The sequence below is a fragment of the Nothoprocta perdicaria genome, unplaced genomic scaffold, assembly GCF_003342845.1.
Source record: "Nothoprocta perdicaria isolate Ctin4 unplaced genomic scaffold, notPer1 scaffold_87, whole genome shotgun sequence".
NCBI lineage: Eukaryota > Metazoa > Chordata > Aves > Tinamiformes > Tinamidae > Nothoprocta > Nothoprocta perdicaria.
The window spans coordinates 954,805-979,454 of record NW_020456165.1 but is presented as its reverse complement, the minus strand read 5'-3'; the positions used below and the strand labels follow the sequence as shown (position 1 = coordinate 979,454).

At 40.5% G+C, this 24,650-nt stretch overlaps 1 protein-coding gene across 1 annotated transcript in view; it reads left to right on the top strand.

The window, feature by feature from the left end:
* TRANK1 (tetratricopeptide repeat and ankyrin repeat containing 1) overlaps positions 1-24,209 on the top strand; it is a 36,379-nt gene extending 12,170 nt beyond the window's left edge. The window contains exons 8-23 of the mRNA XM_026052311.1: positions 252-419; positions 2,693-2,851; positions 3,252-3,503; positions 5,042-5,212; positions 6,651-9,533; positions 10,196-10,395; positions 10,858-10,995; positions 12,861-13,004; positions 13,287-13,443; positions 14,023-14,111; positions 15,669-15,772; positions 16,559-16,691; positions 17,472-17,617; positions 18,616-21,695; positions 22,995-23,096; positions 23,987-24,209. Coding sequence (XP_025908096.1) covers positions 252-419; positions 2,693-2,851; positions 3,252-3,503; positions 5,042-5,212; positions 6,651-9,533; positions 10,196-10,395; positions 10,858-10,995; positions 12,861-13,004; positions 13,287-13,443; positions 14,023-14,111; positions 15,669-15,772; positions 16,559-16,691; positions 17,472-17,617; positions 18,616-21,695; positions 22,995-23,096; positions 23,987-24,096 — 8,036 coding nt within the window. The 3' untranslated portion in view covers positions 24,097-24,209. The remainder of the gene's footprint in view (positions 1-251; positions 420-2,692; positions 2,852-3,251; positions 3,504-5,041; positions 5,213-6,650; positions 9,534-10,195; positions 10,396-10,857; positions 10,996-12,860; positions 13,005-13,286; positions 13,444-14,022; positions 14,112-15,668; positions 15,773-16,558; positions 16,692-17,471; positions 17,618-18,615; positions 21,696-22,994; positions 23,097-23,986) is intronic.
* The last annotated feature ends 441 nt before the right edge of the window (positions 24,210-24,650 follow it).

Here is a 24,650-nt window from a genome sequence, read left to right as displayed (position 1 = left end):
TGGAGAAGGGGATGCATCCAGTCATTTTGTGCTCCTAGCTTCCCAATTATAATAAAGAAAATAAGATTTTAGTCTTTCTGAACTGTCTCTTGGGTTTCTGCTGAAGAATAATACCTAACAGTACCTCATTCGATGACCCTGGTAGAATTCAGATCTGTTGTTTTAAATAAAAATACATCAGAAATTGTGCCAGGAACTTAACTCTGAATAATGAGAATTTTGCTTCTTCTCTTACTCATTCAATGCTTTAGACCAAACAGAAGATGTGCTTATGCTCCTGAATTTTGGGGCTGACCCCACCATTCCAGATGCACGATCAAGATATGTCATAGATATCTTGAAAAAGAATAAAAACTTCAATGCTGTCAAAGCAGTCAGCAATCACATAGAGAAATGCACTTCATCTGGGGAGTTGTCAGGTATTGTATGCACTACGTGCTTTCCATGGTTTTAAAACTGTATGTTTTTGGATACTTTTTTTTTCTTTTTTTCATGTAAGTCATCACCCTGATTTGCCTTCAGTTTAAAACATTTTATTCTTGCTAGAAGGTGTCTGCTGTCTTAGTACTTTTCTTAATAAATGATGCAATCGTACAGTAAGTGCCTCTAGGTTTCTGTAAATTACTGTAAACAGCTCTTTTTTTCCTTTAATGAAAAAAGTGCTTCTCCAATAGAAACTGCTGCTCCTTTTGCTTTTCCAGTTTTGACCTTTTACCTGAACCTTAGTTTTCAGAAATGAAGCATGTGGTAGGAGTATGGATGGCATATTTTAAAGTGCTTCTAATAAAGAAAAATGCTAGCAAGAAACAGAAACTCTGAGGTGATGATGTAAAGTGATGCAGGCTGTTCTTAAACATAAACAGAGCAAAATATTTCAATGAAAAAAGACTTAACAGAGTTGCAGTAATCTCTGATCTGTGTAGATGATGTGTATATAAAACTTCTGCTTAGTTTGAAAATCTTAAATGTGCACGTTGGAAGGGAAGAGAGTAGGAAAACAGCCTCACAATCTAAAGCTAAGGGAGTATCATAAATCCAAAACCAGGGAGCTCAAATTTGTGCTCTTGGACAAATGTCTAGCATTTTGATTTGTTGATATTTTTATGTTTGCTGTTTGCAAAAGACCAGTTGTCTTACAGAAAAACAAAAGTTCTAAGTGTCCCAGGGCTAATATGAAATTTCATGAACTGAGGTAACAAACTGGTTTCTAGTCTGCTTTTTTTGTTCAAGTTTTTACTGCAGTGTGCAGCCCCCAACTCTTTTCTAGGCTTCATGCAGACAAGGAGACTGGAGAACATGCTCCTGCATTACAGATAACAACGTGACATTAATCCCGAGTCCTAAAAGATGACTGACTTCCTCTGATCCTTTGATGTCCTAATGGATAAAGTTGCTGTTTTGTTCAGTATACTTGTATTTCTTAGAGCTTTTGGGAGAGTCAGGCTAAGTTTTCAGGTTCTCATCTAGGGACATTTGTTAGTACAACGCATAGCCTATCGTTGTTTGTTATATAAATATCTTAAACTTTTAATTTTTTTTTTAAGAGCACAAATCTTATGACCATATTTCATAAATGCCAGTGAAGATGTAGACAAGCTCAGGGCGTTAATTAAAATCATGTGCTAAAAATGTTGCTGTTCTTAGTCATCTAGCCCCAAAATCCTGAGCGTCACAACAGCCCCACGCAGCGCTACAGGCCTGGGGCAGAGGGGCTGCGGAGCCGCGCGGCAGGAAAGGGTCTGGGGATGTGGGTCGAGAGCCGGCTGCACATGAGCCAGCAGGGCCCAGGGGGCCAAGAAGGCCAAGGGCCTCCTGGCTGGTATCAGGAACAGTGTAGCCAGCAGGAGCAGGGCAGTGACCGTCCCTCTACACTCAGTACTGGTGATGCTGCACCTCAAATATTGTGTTTAGTTTGGGGCCCCTCACTGCAAGAAGGACATTGAGGCACCAAAGTGTCCAGAGAAGGGCAAGGGAGCTGGTGAAGGGGCTGGAGCACAGACCTTACGAGGAGCGGCTGGGGGAGCTGGGGTTATTTAGTCTGGAGAAGAGCAGGCTCAGGGGAGACCTCATCGCTCTCTGCGGCCACCTGAAAGTCTGTAGTGAGGTATAGGTCAATCTCTTCTCCAGAATAACTACAGGTAGAACAAGAGGAAATGGCCTCAAGTTGCTCCAGGGTAGGTTCAGGTTAGACATTAGGCAGAATTTCTGCACGTAAAGAGGGGTGAAACGCTGGAACAGGCTGCCCAGGGAAGTGGTGGAGTCACCATCCCTGTCAGTGTTCAAGAAATGTGGAGATGAGGCACTTAAGGACATGGTTTAACAGGCATGGTGTTGAGAGGCTTGTGGTTGGACTTGATCTCAAAGTTCTTTTCCAACCATTATGATTCTATGATTTTATGATTTTATGATCACTGTGAGGCAGGGATGTCCTGTCTGCTTCTAGCTCAGCTTGTGAACTATTAGAATTTTCAGCCTAGCATATGAAGGAAAATAATGCATTTGATGAGTGTGTGAAGTATCCTGAGATGTGAAGTCCATCCTAGGAATGACTTTGGTGGTAAGAGTTCCAGCTGTCTTCATTTTAATCTGCCTCCACACATTTCTCAGAGCCATGAGATACTACATAATACAGTCCTGCCCTGAAAACACACCAACAAGAAACTATTCGATAAATCTCTGTACTGTTTTGCAGGAGGAAATGAAAACAAAGCTGCATCCAAGGTGGATTCTCTCCCGGATGTTCTGCAACAGTTCCTCCAGGTTTGCAGGTCTGGAAATGGAGCACGTCATAAAAATTTATTGAGGGAAGGTGCAGTTCAGAGATTTCTGAAACTGCTCTCTACTGTGAAAGGTACAGTGAATTCCGATTCCCATTTGTCCCCTTCACAGAACTTAATTGGTGTGAAAAATACTTGATGCTGAAATACAGTTTCCACTTTCTGTTTCCCTTCCTTCACTTACCTCTTCTGCAACTGAAATCGCTGAAGTAACATGCTTTTACTTATCTTTACCACTGTGTTTTGCCTTTTAAAAAAAGAAGAAAAACAGAATATGCCCCAAAATTTAATATAATAAATTGAAGTGTTTAAACTTACGCAGTCAGCATCAGGACAAAATAATGTAAGTGGAGAATTCTGTTCTTCTATGCTTTTAATTGAATTTCTTTAGTTCATTATTCAGAAATTAGTTCACAGAGAGTTGAATTTCATTATCTGTTTTGAATGAGTTGTTTTTCCTTGTCTGTTGTGCAGAAATTCCTGAAGGGATGGTTTGCGACATCTCCCATGCCTGTGCCAACAACTTAATAAAGCATTTGTTGGAGAAGCAAATGTGGCCCGAAGTTTTGCTGTTGCTCACAGGCAAAGCCACTGGGGAAGAGCCATCAGGTGGAGGACTCTTCAAACACTGCGGACTCTCAGATGTTGACATTGGCAGCATTATCCATCAGTGTGACAAAGTGGATGAACCAGTGAACCTCATAAGATGCTTGATAGATAGAGGAGGTGAACAACTGAGCAATATTAATGTGCTTTAAAAGACCTGATGTTTTGTTTTGCATGTTTAGAGCAATATAGTTTCAGAAGCACCAAAGCATGACTATTGTAGTGACTTATTGGGCTTTCAGTCCCTCCGCTGCATCCACAGTGTGCAGCGTGGAGAAGCTGGTAGGGCTGCTCAGGAAGCACGGTGTTGTGCACCTGAAATTGGGCTGGCAGGGTTGGGTTTGGAGGAAATAGCCAAGGTCAAGCCACAATATTATCTTTATATCTACTGTAAGCCCCAGATTTTGGGTTCAGTATGTTGTTGTGTTACACGTAATTATTTGAGTGACTCGTAGTTTCAAAGACATGACCAACTGTCTTTCCATTTGGGTTAGGGTAGACATCATAACTTTTGTTTTTTGTTTTGCATAGGATTTTCTACTGCATGTTCCCTTTTCATTTTATAATTTGATGTTATTATATAAAGTAGGGATGTACGTAACTTTATGAGCAACCAGAGGTGTGAGGAATCATAGAATCATAGAATGCTTAAGGTAGGAAGGGACCTCAGAGGTCATCTAGTCCAACCCCCCTGCTCACGCAGGGTCACCTAGAGCACATGGCACAGACCTGCGTCCAAGCGGGTTTGGAAGATCTCCAAAGAAAGAGACTCCACAGCCTCTCTGGGCAGCCTGTTCCAGGGCTATGTCACCCTCACTGTCAAAAAGTGTTTCCTTAAGTTCCTGTGGAACTTTTGGTACCTCAGCTTGTGTCCGTTTCCTCTAGTCCTATCGCTGGCCACCACTGAAAAGAGGCCAGCCTCCTCCTCCTCACTGCCTCCCTTGAGGTATTTGTAGACACTGATCCGGTCCCCCCTCAGCCTTCTCTTCTCCAGGCTGAACAGGCCCAGCTCCCTCAGCCTTTGCTCATATGGCAGATGTTCCCGGCCCCTGATCATCCTGGTAGCCCTGCGCTGGACTCTCTCCAGCAGCTCCACATCCCTCTTGTACTGGGGAGCCCAGAAGTGGACACAGTACTCCAGATGTGGCCTTACCAAGGCTATGTTTAGGGGGATGATCACCTCTCTCAACCTGCTGGAGATGCTCTTCTTAATGCACCCCAGGATCCCGCTGGCCTTCTTGGCCACCAGGGCACACTGCTGCCTCATGGTCATCTTGTCATCCACCATCACGCCGAGGTCCCTCTCTGCGGGGCTGCTCTCCAGCAGGTCCACCCCTAATTTGTACTGGTGTCCGGGATTATTCCTCCCCAAGTGCAGGAACCTGCACTTGCCCTTGTTGAACTTAAGGAAGCTTCTCTTTTTTTTTTTTTTTTTTTTTTTTGGTCAATGTCTGACTTTCTTGAAGAAAGTAAGTTCTGATTTTCCTATCTTCCTGTCTCAACAGGAGGACTGGTCGCAGTTTTGTGGAGGAAAAAAAAAAATTCACTTACCTGCTTAGTAATCAAAATGTGTATCTTCCCCCTTTTAGTGCTTTCTATACTTTGTTCATGTGGTGTATCCGGTTTAACTCCTGATGTTTTCATGTGCTTCACATTAGCTTTGCCAGATGGGATTGGAACGGAAATACCATTGCAAATATGCCTGAAGAAGAAGTATTTTGAACTGGTGCACTTGCTGCTGAGCAAAGGTGCAGATCCTCGAAATGTCTCCATGGCACAAGGAGATACTCCTTTACACGCTGCAGTTTCCATCTGCTTAGATAAAAGAGGTGAGGTTTGTGTGCCTGGGCCTGAGGGGCACAAAGGGCTGTAGCAGATGCATGTGTTGAGTTTCTGCAACAACTGCTTAAAACATGACCACCTCTTACGTGCTTGGCCCACTACACCTTTAGCTGCATTTACTGGTGAGGTAGCAGAGGCAGCAGGCAGGTTGTGGGGCCATGTCTTGGCTATCAAAATTCATGGCCTAGAGGATGCATGCAAGTTTTCAAAGCCAAGCGTTCTGCTTTCAATTTACAGTGGCTAAGGGAGAGTATTGGCTGATCGGGTGATAACTGTGTCATCTCCATCTCTTGCTGTTTTGTACACTATTCTGCTTAACCTAGCTAATTGGGAAATGAAAGCTTCTCCTTGAAATCCTATAAAATACATGTTATTAAGTGGCGACATAAACGTGAAGGATCGAGGAAGAAAAGAAAGATAAAAGCAGAGCAGTGGCAGCAGACTTGCAGAGAAGTTCTAGGGTGACGTCTGAAATTGTTTTCCTTGTTTCTGTTCAGTCAAAACTCAACAAAAATTTTGCATGGAGGAGAACGGAGTGGAAGGACTTCATAGGTTATGTGTAAATGTAAGACATTCTGATAAACTATCAAATTAAGCCCCAAAGTCATGTTTGATTAAAAAATGAATTAATCTTCCAACTTAAAAATAATACTTAAAGAAATTAACCTATTAATTTTTGAAGCAGACACATTTCATTTAAAGGCTTCAGAATAGCAACTACTGAAAGTAAATTTCAAATCAAAAGACTCAGAAATCGAATTACAGTCTTGTAAGTATTTTTCACTGTGAAAAATGAGATGGATTTTTTTTTTTCCATAATGACTCATGTAGCAATCTTTTACAATTAAGGAAAAAGTGTTTCTTATAAAAAAAAAATGTAGTGCAGCATTTTTTTTCCTAGGAAAGTATTAGAGTAGATTTTATTTTTCTGAAAATTATTCTAGAGATTTAAGATCTAGAAAGATAGGAGGATTCACCACAGATCATTTTAGTAACCAGAAGTTATCTGTACCAGATACCCAGTGCTGCAGTCTATCCACATCATCAGAGTCACCAGACTGACTTTGGTAATTATGGCTGGTTTGGGAGGATTAACAAATCTGACTGCTTCCGGAGGTTAAAAAAGAATGAAATTGAAATCCTGTAATTGAAATGCATTGAAGAATGAAATGCTATGGAGCAGTTGTGGCACAAGGGATTTTAAAGCTTTGCTGCTGTTGTACTGTGTTTTTTTTTTATAAATCCTAGGAAAGCTTGTGTTTGGGGAATCTCAAAACAGCCTGCTTAGCAAACATGAAATATAGAATTTTTATTTTGAAAGTACATTGATTTTCATTTAATAGCTGTAGGGCAAAAAAAGGTATAAAATTCACCAGCTTTCAATGGAGCATTTTAAAGCAAGTTGTTTTATTCTCTTCCTTTCAGATATCACTGGTTTATGCATCCTGAACTGCCTGCTTGATCTCTTTGCTTCAAGACCTTCAGACTTTCCGTATCTTAATCCAAACATCCAAGATGAGAATGGAAATACAGTGATGCATATTATTTTTCAGAGAGGATTGTCCAAACAGGCTAAGAGAATAATGGATTTGTTAGCAAAATTTGATATTAACTTTAATATAAAAAACAAATTGGGGAAAGATGTGAGGTATAGAGTTAAAAAAAATGACCCCCTACTACTTGCCTGGAATAACGCTGTATCAGAGAAGAAGAGGTATCGACATGACATAGCAGGGCAGTCAGCTAAAACACTTAAGCCTGTTCCAGCTTGTAACACTTCACAGCCAAAGAATGCAGGACGTTCTTCATCTGGGGCTTCATTAAAGGCACCATCTGGCATCTCAGCATGTAACGATGCGAAAACCCTGTGTTCTGCACAGACAGAAAATGATCAGGTGGCAGAGCAGGAAATAGAAAGAATAAATAGCCCCTTAACTCTGCAGGAAAGTCTGTTGCAGGAAATCACAGTTTTAATTCAGCAGCTGAAGTTGGGTGACACCCAGATAAAGGATAATTCTCTGGTAAAACATCCATCTTCAGCCCAGAATCACTTGGAAGAGGGAAAAAGTGAGTCCACACAAGCTTGTGTAAGTGTAGCTTCTGCTGAAGGAAAAGAGGATGATCCTGAGGAAACGAAGGGAGCAAGCGAAGGGCTTGCTGAGTTGAAGATGGGCCTGCCTGATGTAGAGAAAGAAGAAGCAGTGGAAGAGTTTGAGAAGATTGAGGATATTGAGACCTATGTTCAGGAGTTTGATAACATGACGTGGGAAATAGAGTGCACTCCTGAAACGCTGAAAACGTTGCGCAGCAAAGCGCTGCCCTACTATCTCAAAACCAAAACTATAATGACAATTCAGCGGCTCGGCAGTGGGGAGTGGACTAGGGGCCTCCAAAAGCCACTCAAACATTTGAAAGCTGATATCCAGCTGTACGAAGCCAAGTTGGGCAAAGGAGAAAGAATGCTGTGGGAACTTGCGATAGACTTTTCTCCTCGTTGCAGTGAGAGCGCCGAAAAGATCATGGAGAAGGAGCAGTCAAAAAGCCATCCGGAAAAGTCTGGAAGAGTTTACACTGAAATAATCAGAATTTGGGCCATTGTTCTGGACCACTGCAAGCTGGACCGCGTTATAGATAACATATGTATTTCCTACAATCGTGGCTTGTCCTGTGTCCTCAGAAAGAAACTCAAGGGCATAAATGAAGGACATCAGACCCACAATGTGAAAACACAGAAACGTGTTCCCCGTTGTTATGTTGAAGACCCAGAGGCAGAAAGAACGAAAGAACATACCATACCTGAGTATTTCCCTCCAGCCAGTGCGGTGGAAATGGAGTATAACATAATGAAGTTCCACAGCTTCAGCACTAACATGGCATATAACATTATAAATGATATACATTCTGCCGTTGAATATCCCTTCCGAGTTGGGGAGTTGGAATATGCAGTAATTGACCTCAACCCGAAGCCCATGGAACCGATTATTTTAATTGGGAGAAGTGGGACAGGGAAGACAACTTGCTGCTTGTACAGGCTTTGGAAGAAATTCCATTCCTACTGGGAAAAATCCACTTTGGCCAAAGGTCCTCTGCTGGAAAGGCAAACATGGCAGCAAAGGCAGTGCAGTGAGGTTGAAAATATTAAGAGAGAGACTGATGAAAAAGAGGGAAGTGATGATTCTAGTGATGAGCTGGCCAGTGACGAGCAAGAACAGGACAGTGGAGATGAAAAGGTCGCTGCAGGCACAGTTTGTGCAGAAACGGATCATTCCAAGGACTGTGAAGAAGAGCAAGTGCAAAGTGCAGAAGCATCGAACAGTCTGGAACACCTGCACCAGATCTTTGTGACAAAAAATCCTGTCTTGTGTCAAGAAGTTCAGAAAAATTTCATTGAACTTTGCAAGTCTTCTAGGGTAACCAGTCACTTCAAGCCCCTGGAGCCAAATATTCACAAGCTGCAAGATGTTAAAGATGAAAATTTCCCACTGTTCATCACCTCCAAGCAGTTGTTGCTGTTACTGGATGCATCTATGCCCGACCCATTTTTTCCAAGGAATGAGGATGGAAGCCTTAAAAGAACCATTGTTGGTTGGAGTCCTCAAGAAGACTTGGTTGTACCAAACTGGCAAGATGAGGATGAAGAATGTAACGCTGAAGGAGAACATGGTGATGATGAAGGAGCTCCAGATGCACATTGCAGGGAAAGAGATCCTCGGACTTTTGTGACTTATGATGTGTTTGCTAATGAAATATGGCCAAAAATGATAAAAGGTAAAAGCTTGTACAATCCTGCACTCGTTTGGAAAGAAATAAAATCATTTTTGAAAGGCTCTTTCGAGGCATTGGGCTGCTCTGGGGGTAAACTTACTGAAGACCAATACAAAAAACTAGGCCGGAAGAGATCGCCAAACTTCACAGAAGACAGGAGTGAAATCTATCGCCTCTTCTGTCTTTATCAGCAGATAAGATCACAGAGGGGTTACTTCGATGAAGAAGATTTACTGTATAACTTATCTCAAAGACTGTCAAAGATCAAGGAGCTGCCGTGGTCCATTCATGAGTTTTATGGCGATGAGATTCAGGATTTCACGCAGGCCGAACTGGTGCTGCTGATGAAGTGCATCAATGACCCCAATGCCATGTTTCTGACCGGTGACACTGCCCAGAGCATAATGAAAGGAGTTGCTTTTCGTTTCAGTGATCTGAGGTCACTGTTTCATTATGCAAGCAAGAGCTCTATGGACAAGAAGCAGCGTGTTAGAAAACCGAAAAGGATCTATCAGTTGTACCAGAACTACAGATCTCACTCAGGTAGAGTGCCAAGTTTAGCTGAGCTTCTGCTCTGCAGCTCTCACAAACACTTTCATGTTTCTACTGGCCCGTGTAAAACATCTTTAAAGAGCCTGACCTTTTTTTTAAGAGCTCAATTGGTCAGGTGTTTCTGACATCTAGACTCTATATTCTGATGCCTCAACTGAAAAGCCAAGAATAAAGGCTTTTAAAAATGCAAGTTGTTGTATTTGCAACACTTACGTTTACTGAATATTTTATCTGTATTTGACTTGAAGGAAAGCTTAAAATATATATATGTGTGTGTGTGTATATGTATTACATATATATATTTCTATCCTCACAATCCTAGTTATTAGGCTTGCAGGATTGGTGATGTATTTCAGCTTTTATTCTTACCTGCTTTTCGTTTATGTCCTTCATTTTGTGATGAGGAAGTTGTTGATAAGTCGTTGTAACATGCTTTCTGATCAGTATAGGTCCATTAGTCATATCTGGTCAAAGTACAGAAACATTAAATGGACCTTACAGCTGCTTTTTTTCTTTTAATAGCTTTATTAGTAGTAGTAGTAGAATTATTATATATTTCTTCATATCAAATTTTAACAAAATCCTTTAAAAACATGTTTAAGATAGAGTATGAGACGGACTATAGTTTAAGTTCTATCTTCTGCTTGCTAAAGGTATTCTCCACCTCGCTTCTGGAGTGGTTGATTTGCTGCAGTACTATTTCCCAGAGTCTTTTGACCGCCTTCCTAAGGACTGTGGTCTCTTCGATGGACCAAAGCCGACGGTCTTGGAGTCCTGCAGCGTTAGTGACCTGGCAATTCTGCTGAGGGGCAACAAAAGGAAAACACAACCAATTGAATTTGGAGCACATCAGGTTTGATTTTCTTAGGTATATGGCTTTTTGCAAAATACTTCTGGGTCTGTTGCTGATTAAATCATCATTTTGTATGGACCTCTCTCTGCCACTTCTTTCTTTGAAGCCCCTGCAGCTCACTCCAAGTGTGCCTTTCAGACTCAGAGGCTTTTATAATGCGTGTTTCAGTTTTTCTTTTCAGTATATGCTTTCTTTCTGTTGTTTTCTTTGCATAGATGCCTTCTATCTTGTTTCGTTCTTGTTCAAAATTTTCTTTCACAAGTTCTGTGACTTTCTCCTCATAAGATGTATTCATCAGCATTCTAGCAGCAGCTTAGCAAACTTCTTTGTGGAGTGTATGAAAATACCTTCAAGTTAAATTTTGTCTGTTTTTTAAGAGAGCTTTTGAAATACCATCACACATATATGACTCTTACCTTTGTTGCTTTTTAATTTGTTCATTTTATCCATGTATTATGGTAGGTGATATTGGTTGCAAATGAGATGGCCAAGGAGAAGATACCTGAGGAACTCAGTTTAGCACTTGTCCTGACAGTTTATGAAGCAAAGGGTTTGGAGTTTGATGATGTCCTTCTCTACAATTTCTTCACAGACTCTGAGGTATTTAAGTCTTCCTTATCTCCTTTTTTTTTCTGAATGCCTTCATTTTACATAGTTTAATTGTCTTTGCAGCTGAGGTCATGATTTCTGTCATGGTAGGTGGGTACTGCAGAACCTGTGTATAGCTTTATCTTCAACTGTGACTGGGCCTCGAGAGAATGCCTTAGTCCACACTAGGATCATCACTCTTTCGACAGATTATTATTTTGATTTGTCAGCTCATGGACTTGAAATCGTTCCTTTTAGATTTTATTTTGTCCAAGGTTGACAAAATGTTTTGATTCTATTTAAAAAAATAAAAGATTAATAGAACAACAATGATCAGAAGCAGATATCAGAGAGGGGAAACATGCCATACAGCCACCCACAATTTAGCTCCAGAAAATTCAATGTGATCTAGCTTGGCAGTTGGCAGGAAACGTGATGAGTTCTCACGGTCTACAGCCAAGACCATCATCCCCAGAATGGCTTCTGTTGAAGGGGGATTTTCTTTCCTTGTGATATTGTGGCTTTTATGTAATCCCTTCATGGTTCTCCTTGAGCTCAGACTGCTACAACCTTCATACTGACAACAAGTCCTTACACTACCAAGCCTGGCCAGGCAGCAGACACCACCCTTGCTGAATGTGTAGGCAAAGACTAATTAATTGCCTGGTGCTCAACTTCTGTACAGTTAAATACTCAGTGTAAAAACCTGTCTGCCTTTAACCCTTCAAATGGTGTCTGCAGTTTTCAGCTGTTGAAAACCACAGGTGTGTAAAGGAAAGCTAGGGCAGCTTGCTGATAGATCTCCATAGAGGTGAAATATTCTAGTGAGAGTGGAAGAAAGGAGTTAGAGGTAAATCACCTTAAACCAGACTTAGTGAGATTGGGGAACGATGTGTTACTGGCTACCAGTAGAAATTTCTCTGAGTTGATGTATTTTCTTTGATGTGAGTTGTGCTCAGAAAAATAATGAACTAATAACAGAATTTAGAAATGAGTGTGTGGAGGATTTTAACTTGGCTCTAGTGATGTTTGTCAGGCCTGGACAGTTATTTTCATATAATTCTTTTATTTTCCTTCAAGTCAAGAGTAATTGAGTCGAGTAATAAGCAGGCCAGCCAGAAGATCACACTGTGGATTTTAGCTCTGAAAAGATGAATCTCTGGGCTGTGGTAAACACAGCAAATTGCCTGTGTGCTGTTTGTAAATTGTTGGGTTTACTTTTTACAGAGGTTTAAAATGAGATTTGAGATGAGTCTTGCTTTTGTATAGCAAAGTTACATGAGTAAGTTAAAAGAGGAGGAAAAATAACAACCTCCCAGTCCCTTAGAGGAAATTTGTACCGCTCCCTAGTTGTTAGTCTGTAATCCATAAAAGGTTTAAGAGTGAATCGATCAGGATTGACTGCATTCAGGTCTTCAAAATACATTTGACAAGAAAAGTTTGCTGCTTTTTTTTCCAGTAAGAACGTTTAATTAAGTTTGTTCGAGGCTGTGACCTATAGAACAGGAAGAGTTCGTGGTGATCATCAGCCTTAATACCAATATTTTCAGTTTCTGCCACAGATTTGGCACTATTTAAACAGTTTTTCCGTTATACCAAGACTTAAACTTATACCAAGAATAAGATAAATCAACTTAATAGCTTAGCTATGATTTTATGAGTTAGCTCTGTGGAGAATGAGGGTATAAGGAACCTGCAGAAAATGTGATTTTCTTTATGTCATGAATGCACATATCTGCGGCCACGCTTCACATGTTTTTAAGCATATTTGTACATACTTACTGAAACAGTTTTTACATGTTTGGATGACCATGTATGTTTTGTATATATGGGCACCAGTGCTGCTTGCAACTAACCTCATGCTACTGACATTTCAGGCTTACAAAGAATGGAAGATCATTTCTTCTTTTACATCCAGTTCAAATGAGCAAGCAGAAAGCAAAGTGCTGATTGAAACACCTCTAGAGGATGTCACTGCTGCACCAAAGAGGCCTCCTTCTTTTAATGTAGAAATGTACAAGGTGAGTTTTCCGTAAGGCTGGGAATGGGAAGGTAACAAAGGCAGCAAAACAGACTGTCATGGCATTTGCCATGTTTGCTCTAGCTGTGGTTGCGTGCACATTAGCTGCACAATTGCAAATGGAATTGAAAATCCCAATTTTAATATTCAGAGTTGCCCACTTAAAAATGCTTATTTCTGTGTGTTTTATTCTATATATGCTCCCTGTTCAATTTTTACTGCTAAGTATGTTACTTTGTAGCACATTGGTTCATCTAATATTTTACTTCATTTATTTATTCAGATGCTGAATGGAGAACTGAAGCAATTGTATACTGCCATTACAAGAGCCAGGGTCAATCTTTGGATCTTTGATGAAAACAGAGATAAACGGGCTCCAGCTTTTAAATATTTCATCAAAAGAGAATTTGTTCAGGTTGTCAAAACAGATGAAAATAAAGGTATTATTTTACTAAGGCTCCTCTGAAACAGGTCATTAAATATTTTCTTGCTTTCAGGCTGCATAATACTTAATGATAAAATTTTCTGGTCTCAAACTATTCACTGATAGTGCTTTTGCAAATTGCCTTTGATTTCAATGTGTCTTATTTCTTTTGGCTGTAAGGGTTAGCTGCCTATGTGGCTATATAATCTCATCAATATCATAATTGATATATTTTTCTACACAATAATGAAGATGGTTCATGGAAAACCATCTCAGCTGAAACAGATTGATTAAATCAGAGAATTTGGTTTAGATGAAGAGAGTGGATTTGCTCAAGATCTTGTCTGAAAAACAGGCCTTTCAAAAATCTAACACAATCTGTTTATATTGAGTGTAAACAGGCTTTACAGTATTTAAGAGCAGTATTTAAAACAGTATTTAAGAGAAGTGTAAAATGCATTTAACTCTTAGTTTACTGTTCCTGGCTTAAACACAAATTCTAGGGAATTTGGAATACTGTGAGTTCTCACTGCTTAGCGTTTGTACCTGGGTAATGACTTCTGTTGTAATAAAATTATTATCCCTGTCCTTCTAGACCTGGATGACAGCATGTTTGTTAAAACCTCTACTCCGGAAGAGTGGAATGCACGGGGAGACTACTTTGCTAAACATCAGTGCTGGGAGGTAGGACTTGCATATTTGTCTGAAATAAAGATTTTTTGCCTGTTCCAAAACTTCTTTTTTTTTTTTTAATTTTGCACCTATAAATATACTTCTAAACCTTTCATTTGCTCTCTAGCAGTGTTTTTCAGTCTGTAGTCTAAAGCTGTGTAAATGTCTACAGGCTAATTGTAAGCAATTTGCAACAAGTAAGGAGGGAAATTAAACCTGTTGTCTGTAATCTTCAATTTACTACCGAGAAATTTGCAGTCTAGGGGGAAAATATTTTAATGTTGACAAATAAAAGATGGTTGAAAGAAACCCAAAATTATACCTCACCAGTGTGAAGTGATTGGCTTTTGTAAATCTAAGCCTTGTCATTGCATCTTACTTTAGGCAAATGAAAACATGTAATTGAAGTAGCTGGAGCTGCGTAATCCAGCTGTGGATCCCAGAGCCCATCTGATTTTGCCAAGAATAATAGGGATGGATACAAAAAACACACAGTAGGGACTAACATGTAAGAACCAGGGAGTTTCAATGCAATAATAAAACTTACAGGATTCTCTTACTGCTTAAAGAACAAATGAGAAGTTACCTCCAGCTGATTTAATTCATGCCAATTTTAGCCTGCTTTTCTGGCTAGAAAATTTATCAAATTTATTTATTAATTGATAGATAATTAAATCAGATTTTGTATAACAATTAAGTGTGGAAATGTTCTTAATATTTGTGCATTCAACAAATAAAATTTGGGGCACTTGTAGTTTTCTGAAGAATGAAAGCTTCTTTTATTGATAAGAGCAACACATAGCTTTTTATGGAATATAGATAGTTACAATAAATGAAAAATTTAAATAAGCAGCTGCCACTATGCAAGTGGTCTTTTTCTCCCTTTGAGGAAGAAGGGAAAAAAAAGGCAGTTTCCTAAATGAATAGAAAAGGGTTTAGGTAAAAAGCAGACAGTTGTGTCATCATTGTTATATTAAGAAGAAATTATCTAGGGAATTGGATAGTGTTAAGAGTAGCTTACAATGTTGAATTCTCAAACAAAAGACACTACTGAGGGATATCATAAATAGAATATTGCAAAATGAGAGGGATGAGTGTGGTATTCATGGTATTTCTCTAGCCTCTCATCATAGTGTCGTTGTATGTTTAAAAAATATATAAATATATCTTCTGTGCTCTTCAGTTTGATAATGTGTTTTGCTGTTTTTCCTAACTTTTATTAATAGAATTTGTGGCAGATGCCTGTTGACTTACCAATTAATGGTTTAGCCTGCCATTCAAAATGTGCATGTGTTATTTGTTCCACCAGTCAACTAGGAATTCTACTTTCACTACTTCCGTGTTAATTTTACAAGCATTTTTAATTGAGGTGCTAATTGTAGTAGAGAGAAATGTGGACTGACTTCTTTGTCTTAAAATACACTCCAGTGCTTTACCTTTCCTTATTCCAGGCACCCTGCCAGTCTTTCTGCTTTCCATTACAGTGACTGTAAAATTAAGTGTTGCATTTATGTGATAAGCCGTGAGCTGGATGCAGATGTGTGAATGTTCTCTATTTTCTCACCCCAGGTAGCAGCCAAATGTTACCAAAAAGGAGGAGCAGCGGAGAAAGAAAAGCTGGCCATGGCACATGATGCTGTTCTTAAGGTGCACTCCAAGAAATGCAGCCCCAAGTAAGGCTAAAACGAAATGAGCAGACCAGTCATTGTGGGAAGGCAGATGTCAGGGCCGGTGGGTGTGGAGATGTCCACCATAAAGGCGGGATGTGAGAGAGACACCTGGGAGATGTGTCTGTGAGGGGATTCAAGGGTAGTCTCTCTTAGCAAACAGAGAAGCTCCTGTGAGGGGATGGCCACTCTACATGGGTGATGAAAGAGGATACAAAAAGATTAAGGCAAGCACAGGTAGAGCAGGTTGGGTCTCCTGCTCCCTGTGGGCAACAGTGAAAGCTCTGGGAAGAAAACAGGCATCCTGCCATAAGGCCAGAAAGGATTGGCTTGTTTAGTGCTACAGAGGAAAGGCTGAATTGAATCACTGTTTTTAATGGCATTAGGGCATACACAGCAGAAAGGAAGAAGGAGGAGTTAAAGAAGTAACCTGGCACAAGATGACATTGGCCTTTACTATACTTAGCTTGAACATTGCAAGCAGCTTTTTACTCTTCAGAGTTGGGAGATTCTGGAGCAGACTTATGATCAGAGCAGTACAGGTCCAAAGTCACAGAATCACAGGATGGCTGAGGTTGGAAGGGACCTCTAGAGATCATCTAGTCCAACCTTCCTGCTCCGGCAGGGACACCCAGAGCACGGGGCACAGGGTGGCATCCAGGTGGGTTTGGAAGACCTCCAGAGCTGGGGTAATGCCCCATTGGTTCGTGCTGAGCAGGCGCAATGTCAGTGTTTTCAGTGAGCATTCATTTAATCTGTGTCTAAGCACTATTTTTCTCTTCCTTTTGGCAGGGAAAAACAGCTGGAGTATATGGCACTGGCGAAAACTTACTTGGAATGTGGAGAACCAAACCTAGCCCTAAAATGCCTGTTTCAGTCAAAAGAGTTCCGGCTTTGTGCAGAATTATGTAAAAAGTTGGGAAAGGTATTGAATTCTCTACCTTTATTTGTTTCCTTTGCTGAGAGCTTCCACCCTTCCCACCCTTGACCCTTACGTTTGTCACACAGGAGCTGTAAGGGAAATGAAGAGGAGAATGGTGCAGTTGTGCACTGTAGATTTATTTCTTCAGCTTTTCTCAGACGTGATTATCAGTCATGTCTGCTGTGCAGTTGAAAGCTATTTATTTATTGATTTCGTATGAAGTAAACTGTTACTTTATTAATATACTAATCTGATGATTCTGAAACTTTACCAATTAATGCAGGTAACTAAAAGGATCTCTAGAACTTGAAAAGGTTAAGTAAAATCCTCCAAGCAGGGTAGCAGAGCGCTGATGACTGCAGCATTTTGTTTTAATTCTGAGGATTGGCAGACAATTTGCTAAGTGTATTAGAATATTTAGCACTTCTTATTTGCAGTATTTATACTAACAGATTGTAACATATTTTTTTTTCCCATAATAATTGTTCTAAATAAAACTTCTAGGTGTAAGTTTGGTTTTCCCATTCTGCATGCAGAACTGGTTTAATTCTGCTTCTGCTGTCAGTGAGCTTTTAACATTGTGTCTTTCTTTTTCCCCGGTTTTTCCAACATAAATATTTTGAAGATTTTTAAAAACTAGTTTAGTTTTACTGATTGCAATTCTAATATATTTTTGACTGTTTTGCTTTAAATTTTTTGAAGTGTGTTCATGTACATGATGAAATTCATGCGGTTTTGACTCTTTAAAAGACTTCAGTTTTATTATTGACTTCTGTGTTGCAGATGAAAGATGCTGCAGCTTACTATCAGAAAAGCCAGTGCTACAAAGAAGCATCCAAATGTTATGAACAAATAGAGGAATTTGATCTAGCAATTAAGATGTATTGTCAGGAGGAGCTCTATGAGGAAGCAGCTAAGGCAGTTGAAAGGTATGTTTTCCAAGTGGCTGTTGGAAAAGAAAATACTTTTTCTCTTTGATCACCAGCTTCAACTTCATGCTGTCTCTCCAGAATTTTCCAGAGTTTTTTTAGGGACTTTCTTATATATGAAGTTAGTCATCAAAATCTCTCTTTAGTCAAGTTAATGTTACTTGATGTATATGAGATAGTTTGATCAAAAATCGCAAGTATTAAAGTCACATTACCATTTAATGTTCGCATTTCTAAAATAATTTATGTGAATTTACCAGCAAATCAGTACTCTCACCTTTGTCAAGATAATAATGAAAGGCTAAAGATAATATACTTACCCATCAGAAAAAGAAAATACCCGCTCTCAGAATGCCTATGCTTTTGCAAGACTTATTAATTGGCTTAATAATTTGATGTTGGGCAATAACAATTAATGACTGAGTGTTTTGAGTGGATGTTTTGAAAGCTGTGGTCATATACTCTGCTTAAGTGTTTAGTAAGCTGCAGAGTATATATGGCCGGACGTAAACAATTCTCTAAACTGAACTATTGGGATATAAACTCCTAAACAATACTAACAAGATTGGCCTGTGGAAAATAGATTGATACTCCATCAGATTTCATTCTGATGAGTGCTCATGTAAAGAACCACTGCATATTAAGGCTCACTAACAAGCAGAAGATTATCACTGGTAAAATGTGTTTAAATTAATTTGAAATAAAGTGACTTGACAACATGGAGCAAGATTCACTGATGCTGTGAGGCTTATGATCTTGTCTATATTGGGAGCTTTAGTGGTCTTGCTTCGGATAACCTTGCGTTGTAATCAGCCTTTTTTCTGTAACGTTTTCTTTTAAAATGGTCATTTTTCATATGACAGACATAACTTGAAATAATTGGCCTTTTAAAGAAGGGCTTCTTGAAGCGGGTATGTTCCTTTTTTTTAGGTTGCGGTTTTGTGCCTGGGTTAGTCACCTCTATCAGGAATTTGATATCAATGCATCTTCTGTTTCAGATATGAAGAGATAATAAGCACAAAAGGACAAACAGTTTCCAAACTCTCGTGCACGGCAAATCAGTTTTATTTGGAAGCGGCCGCCAAGTACCTGGCTGCCCACCGAACCGAGGAGATGATGCGCGTCCTCTCCCACCTGGACGTGGAGGACCGGCTGCAGTTCCTGAAGTCTCGCAGGTGCTTGCACCAAGCAGCAGCCCTGCTGAAACACGAAGGTCGAGAGGAGGAGGCCGCTAAGCTGATGAAGCAGCACGGGTTTGCTCTGGAAGCAGCGAGCCTCACCGCTGCCAAGGAGTTCCGTGCGTCGTGCCTGCTCGCCGCAGCCCGTGCCGGCGAGGCTCCCTGCTCGGAAGCAGAACTCGCAGGGAGAGAGGCCATCCTAAGAGAAGCCCTTGAGCTTTGTGAGCAAACCAAACAGAAATGCGGCATTGCAGAGGCAGTGCTCTTGCAGGGAGCTCTGAGCGGGGACTTTGCCATGCTGAGAAGGGCTTACCGTGAGTTCCTGTCCCTGAATCACCCTGCTGGCGCCGTGGAAGCGCTCTTCATGTTGTCTCGTTGCAGCGCCCCGAGCCAGGACATCCTCTTGTTGGCAACGTGCGGCTTAGTGGCTCTCCTAAGACTGGTGAGGGGGTTGAAGAAAGCAGCCACCAATGCGGAGAAAGATATGGTGAAGTCATGCTTTGCCTATTTCGGGATTGTGCCAACGGGGGACAGTTGTTGCCAGGTGTCTCAGAATGAAGCCAAACCCATTCTCAAGTTTTTGTCAGACAGCGCAAGTCTAAGAGAGAGGAAGACGAAAGATGACTTCTCAGTGAGAACAGAGGAGATAAAATCTGCTTTGAGGCAGCACTTGTTAAGCAGGTTGTATTCCATCACTCAGGAGTTACTGGTGAAGCGCTACCCTGATGTTTGCTTGAGGTACATCGCCGGGTTGGACTGTGAAGACGAAACCTGTGAGGATTTCCACAGACCTCTGCTGCGCCATGAAGCCAAGACCGTAGTGCAGTGCAAGATGCATCTGGCTGCAATAAACGGGCTGGTGCTGGAAGCCACGAGGATTTTCCCTAAAGAACTGGTGAATCAGTTCAAAGGCTTTGATGACATTTTGACTGCTGACAGATACACGTCATGTCGAGCCCTTATGGACATGTTTTTTCCTAAACATTTCCATTTGAGAATATTGTCTGAGAACCCAAAGGCATGCAGAGAAATACTGGAGTTTAGTAATATCCTTGTCAAACCATGTAGAGCAGTGTTAAGGGAGTTCATCTCATTTGAGTTCAAAATGCAAGGAGCTAGAGCTAGAAGAGAATCAACTAACTTGTGGCTGAGTGCCATGGGAGCTTTCATGTTATCTTCAGGTTATCCTGAAGAATTTGAGAAACTCCTTTTGAAGGAAGAGGAAGATTACAACAAAGAGCTCAACCTAGCATTGTCAAAAGCAAAAAACACCCTGAAGAGTGAGAGCCAAAGAAGAAAGATCAAAGCAATAGATGGCAGACTTGGTATGTTGATACCTGACAAAAATGCAGAAAACACAGGGAGAATGCACTTATGTTTCATTCGACTTCTGGAAAATTCCCTTGAGCAATTCTATGTCCATAAAAACCCAGAAGACTGTAAATGGTTGTTTTTCCGGTTTATGAATGTGCTGATCAGGAAGTGCACTACTTACCTGATCCCAAGCATACAAAACACGGTGATGCTCTTGGAATTCCAGTATATTCTCTCTTGCGCTGTCCTCATGCGTCTCTTCAAGCACATTACTCTTTGCCTTCCAAAGAGTTACATCGCTCTCATTCATTTTTGGGATTTTTTGCTCGGGAGCAGAGACCATAACAAAGAACTTGGAGACATGTTTTCCATTATACAGGAGTACAGACCGAAGGACATATATGCAGCCGGGCAGAATTTCAGATTTCATCTCCGTTATCTTGCAGAGGTTTTGTGTGGAGTTTATGGGAACTTCAATGTCCTTATGGATGCTTTTGAGGACCTCGACTGCGTAACCTCAGGGGAGGCGGAGCGGAGCGTCGTGTTGTGCTTAGTGATGTTACTGAATGCTGACCGGGTGCATAATTCTAAATGCAAGCCTCTCTTAAGCCAACATTTTCCCAATATAAGGGCGATACTGAGGTCCATGAGGAGCAGTTTTCCCTCCAAAGTGCCTGCAAGATTGCTGAAGGTTGTGGAGCAAGTGAGCGATGCAGCGCAGCTCAGAGACGTTGCTGAAGGCCTGCAAGAGCTTCTCATGGAGCGAGATGAGGAGTACCTAGTGGATTGCCGGTGGAAGTGGGAATCTGGATACACTCAGGGGCACTCCCCCATCCGGGGCATCCTCTATGAAACCCTAAACCTCGACAGGTTTGTGTCTCCTTTGGACAAGACAGAATATGCTGAGGAGGTAGAAAAGGACCTCGAGGGCGATCAGTGCCTAGAGGACAGGAAGGATCCCCTGGAAGTCATTGCACTCAGCAAGCAGCAGAAGCAAGCGCAGAAAGCGTCCGCACAGCGGCAGCTGCATCTTCTCTTCCAGTTCATCTGTCTGTGCATGAGGTGGAAAAGGAAGGCCTGCTCCAAAACCGAGCCTGCCGCAGTGGAAGGAGAGGAGTTTTTGTCAGAGATCTTCAAAAAAGCAGATATTGACCAAACCCAGTGTGACCTGTGTGGGGTCAGGTTTATCGAAAGCCCTGGGCACTATTTCAGCCAGCCAGAGAATATGGAGGGAGATGCTTCTGAAGTTGTGAGGCCAACCGAGATCAGTGGGGGAGGAAAGTTGCATGGGGAAGAACATGCAATTTGCGTGGCCAGCGAGTCTTTCAAAGATCACAAGAACACAGACAAACACAGAAATAATACTGCTGCCTACAAACACTATGCAGATTTTTTCAAAAGAAAGGTGGACACGATAATATATGATGGACTGGAAGTAGTGAAGGCTATTAAAGAGAAGATGTACAGTCAAGATCATCTGGCATATAAAGAAGGTTTCAACTTATGCCGAAGTAAAATCAAAGAGAATATTAAGAAGATTTCCAATACAGTTGAGGAAATTTATGAGAGAAAAGCCTGGTATGAAGGTAAGAGTTTTCCATGTTCTTTTCAACAAACGTAATGCATCATCTGTGGCCAAACTTCCAGGCCTGACAAAGCTCCATCCACAAATATTTGTGTAGGCTTACACAGGCAGGCCATATGCTTCAGGTGCTGAGGAGAGAGGAACTGAGGCAGCATGTAAGAAAATAGTAAGTATTCTCACATTTTCCAAAACAGTAGTAGGTAACACAGATAAAACAAATATTGCCGCTTTTTAAACTACATCATCAGATTTGCTTTGTTTTCTGAATTTATACAATCTTAAAACACCTCCTAAAGTGTCACTGGGCCTGATAATCTTTAGTAATTTTCTTATTGTTTCTTACATATTTAATTCTGCCAACCATGCTAGTTTGGCTACGCAAGGGTAGAGTAGTACTTGAAGTACCCTTTGTTGGTGCAACTGTTGGGTAGAAATCTCTCTGACTATTCTGCCCTTTAACTGATTCTGCTAGGACTAAACAAAAGTGGATATTTGACTACCAGTCCGTATGGGAACAAACTATCAAAGGCAAAATTAGAACACTCCTGTTGTCCAGTAGGTCAGGGTACTTAGGAGATGCATGTTTTGATGCTTGCTTTTTCTCCCCATATTCTTGCAGCATATTTGCTGTTTCTTTCGGAGGAAAAACTGACCCAGGAGCAAAATTGTTTGAGGTGTTTGCTCTGGGAAAGTGACATCTGAAATCAAAACATTCTTACTGGTTTTAATCATATAGATTCACCAGCCCTGTCAAGCTGTCAGTTTGCTTGTGATGGTTGGCAGTAATGAAAAACTGAAAAGTTTGTCCTGCTTATCAGTTCTGATCAGTGAAATATGTTGAAAGAGTAACCAAATGTTAGGTTGTGCACTTCACTTTGATATGTTAACCTGCTCTTTACTCCAAATGGAAAATCTTTACATATGGATGAAGTTCGTAATGTTTGCTGCTGACAACATATAGCATATGCTCATGGAACTGAGATGGTGATGGATAAAATTTATATAAATATGAATTAGCTAATACTTGGTTTTGTTGCTGCCAGAAGGCCCGGGTATATTGTAGGAGACATGAACTGCTCTCGTGGTGCTAGTAATGTTGACTGGACAGTAACACCAGTAGCTTCTCCATCCGTCCCCAGTAGTGAATTTGTGCCCGAAATTGCCTCTGCCTGGGACTTCTTGCTTTGCAGGATTGTCATGCAGCTCAATTCTGTGGCATCTTGGGTTTTGCTTGGCTTTTAGCCACTGTCTGTCCATCTCTCAGCTAGTGTTCTGAAAAACTAATTCTGCTCTCTTTTAGCTGAAGAAATAATGACACAACATGCCAAGAAGTTGTCTGCCACCATTGATGAGGCTCACAAGTGGCTGAAGAAAATGGACTCGTATAAGAAAAAAGAAGAAGGTATGTTTTCAAATTACACAAGTTTCTGTGCTCCACCAGTAATGGTCTCTAAACAACATCTCAATCTCAGAGGTTTGTGGCTGTTTACTTAGACTTATTTACTTAGGCCACAAGAGACAGGTACCTCCATGGAGCTCTCCGGGAAAGACAGATTATCCAGTTGCCTTTCTTGGTTGGGTCTTTGAAACAGACTACAAGCCTCAGAGGTGACCACAGGGTGGCTCAAGCGGAGCAAACTTCCTCCTCTGGCACTGAGTGAATCCTAGCTGGCATATGGAGCTGAGGAACACATTCCTGCAGCTGCACGCACAAACACACACTCAGAGCTATGGTTCAAGTGCTGTTTAAGTGGCAGAAATGCAATGATTATGGAAAGGGAAGCAATGAGGATTACAAATCACACCACATCTAAAGCATTAAAGCAGCTCTGTTTTAGAGAATTTGATCATGAGGAAGGTTTGTATTTCCCTGTTCCAAGAAAGACGTATTTAATAAGCCTACACGGGAGTGCTCTAGGAATCTTACAGGCAACATTAAAGTTTGTCTAACACTTTTTTGAAGTTGAAAAGCAAATATATTTTTGCTGAAATTGCATCTGAACAGAAGAGCTCATTCTTACCTGAAAAAGTCAAATGCTATAACAATAGTAACAGATTTTAAGTGTATGAATAAAATTCTAGTGCAGCAAGTGGCCCAGCAGTCTCTGCATGCTAGCAGAGCTCTCAACCACAAGTGTAAGTTGTATGAAACTTAGTGCTTCTTAAACATGATTCCACACATACAAAGACTGTCTGACATATAAAATAGTTTTGTCAGCATAGTTTTTTCATTCCATTAGAAAGAGGGTCAAGCTTTTACACTTTACATCAATTTTCTTGTTTTTATTATAGGCGCTGCCAATGATAGAGACCTGGAAAATGAAGTCGAAGATGAAAGCATGGCCTTTGAAGAGCTTGTGTATAAAAAATTTGCAAGAAAAAAAGGAAGATATAGGAAATAGTAATTAGAAATAAAATGTGGTAGCTATTGGTAGCTATTCTCTTCTCCTAACAATATAATTTCTCAAAAGAATATTAAAAGCATTAAGAAGAAAAATAAAAGAATCAGTCAGAAATGGAAAGAGTCTGAAGAAAAATAGCAACTTCTGTAGTTATTTTTTATTACTCGTATTCAGTCAGAATAATTACCTGTCGTGACATAATTTTTAAAAGCTATGACAGGATAAGTTTCCTTTCAAACAGATATGATAGCTTGAAAGTAATAAAAAACAAAGCGGAGCTTTCTGGTTAATCAATTAGGAAAAAGTAATCATGTTTCTGCCTTATCTCAGGGGTTATATTTTGCCTAGTGTTCTGTTTTTCTCCAGTTAATTTACATCCTAATTCTTCTGAGCTGAAACACAGAAGAATAAGAAGATTAGTTTTATGAAGTTTTAATTGATAGTTTCAGACAACCATTGTAAACCCACTGTCTTCTGAGTCTTATGTCTGCAAGTTTTTGAATCTGCAGGTAGGGTACTTTGAATACCTCTCATTTTAATTTTGTAGACAAGAA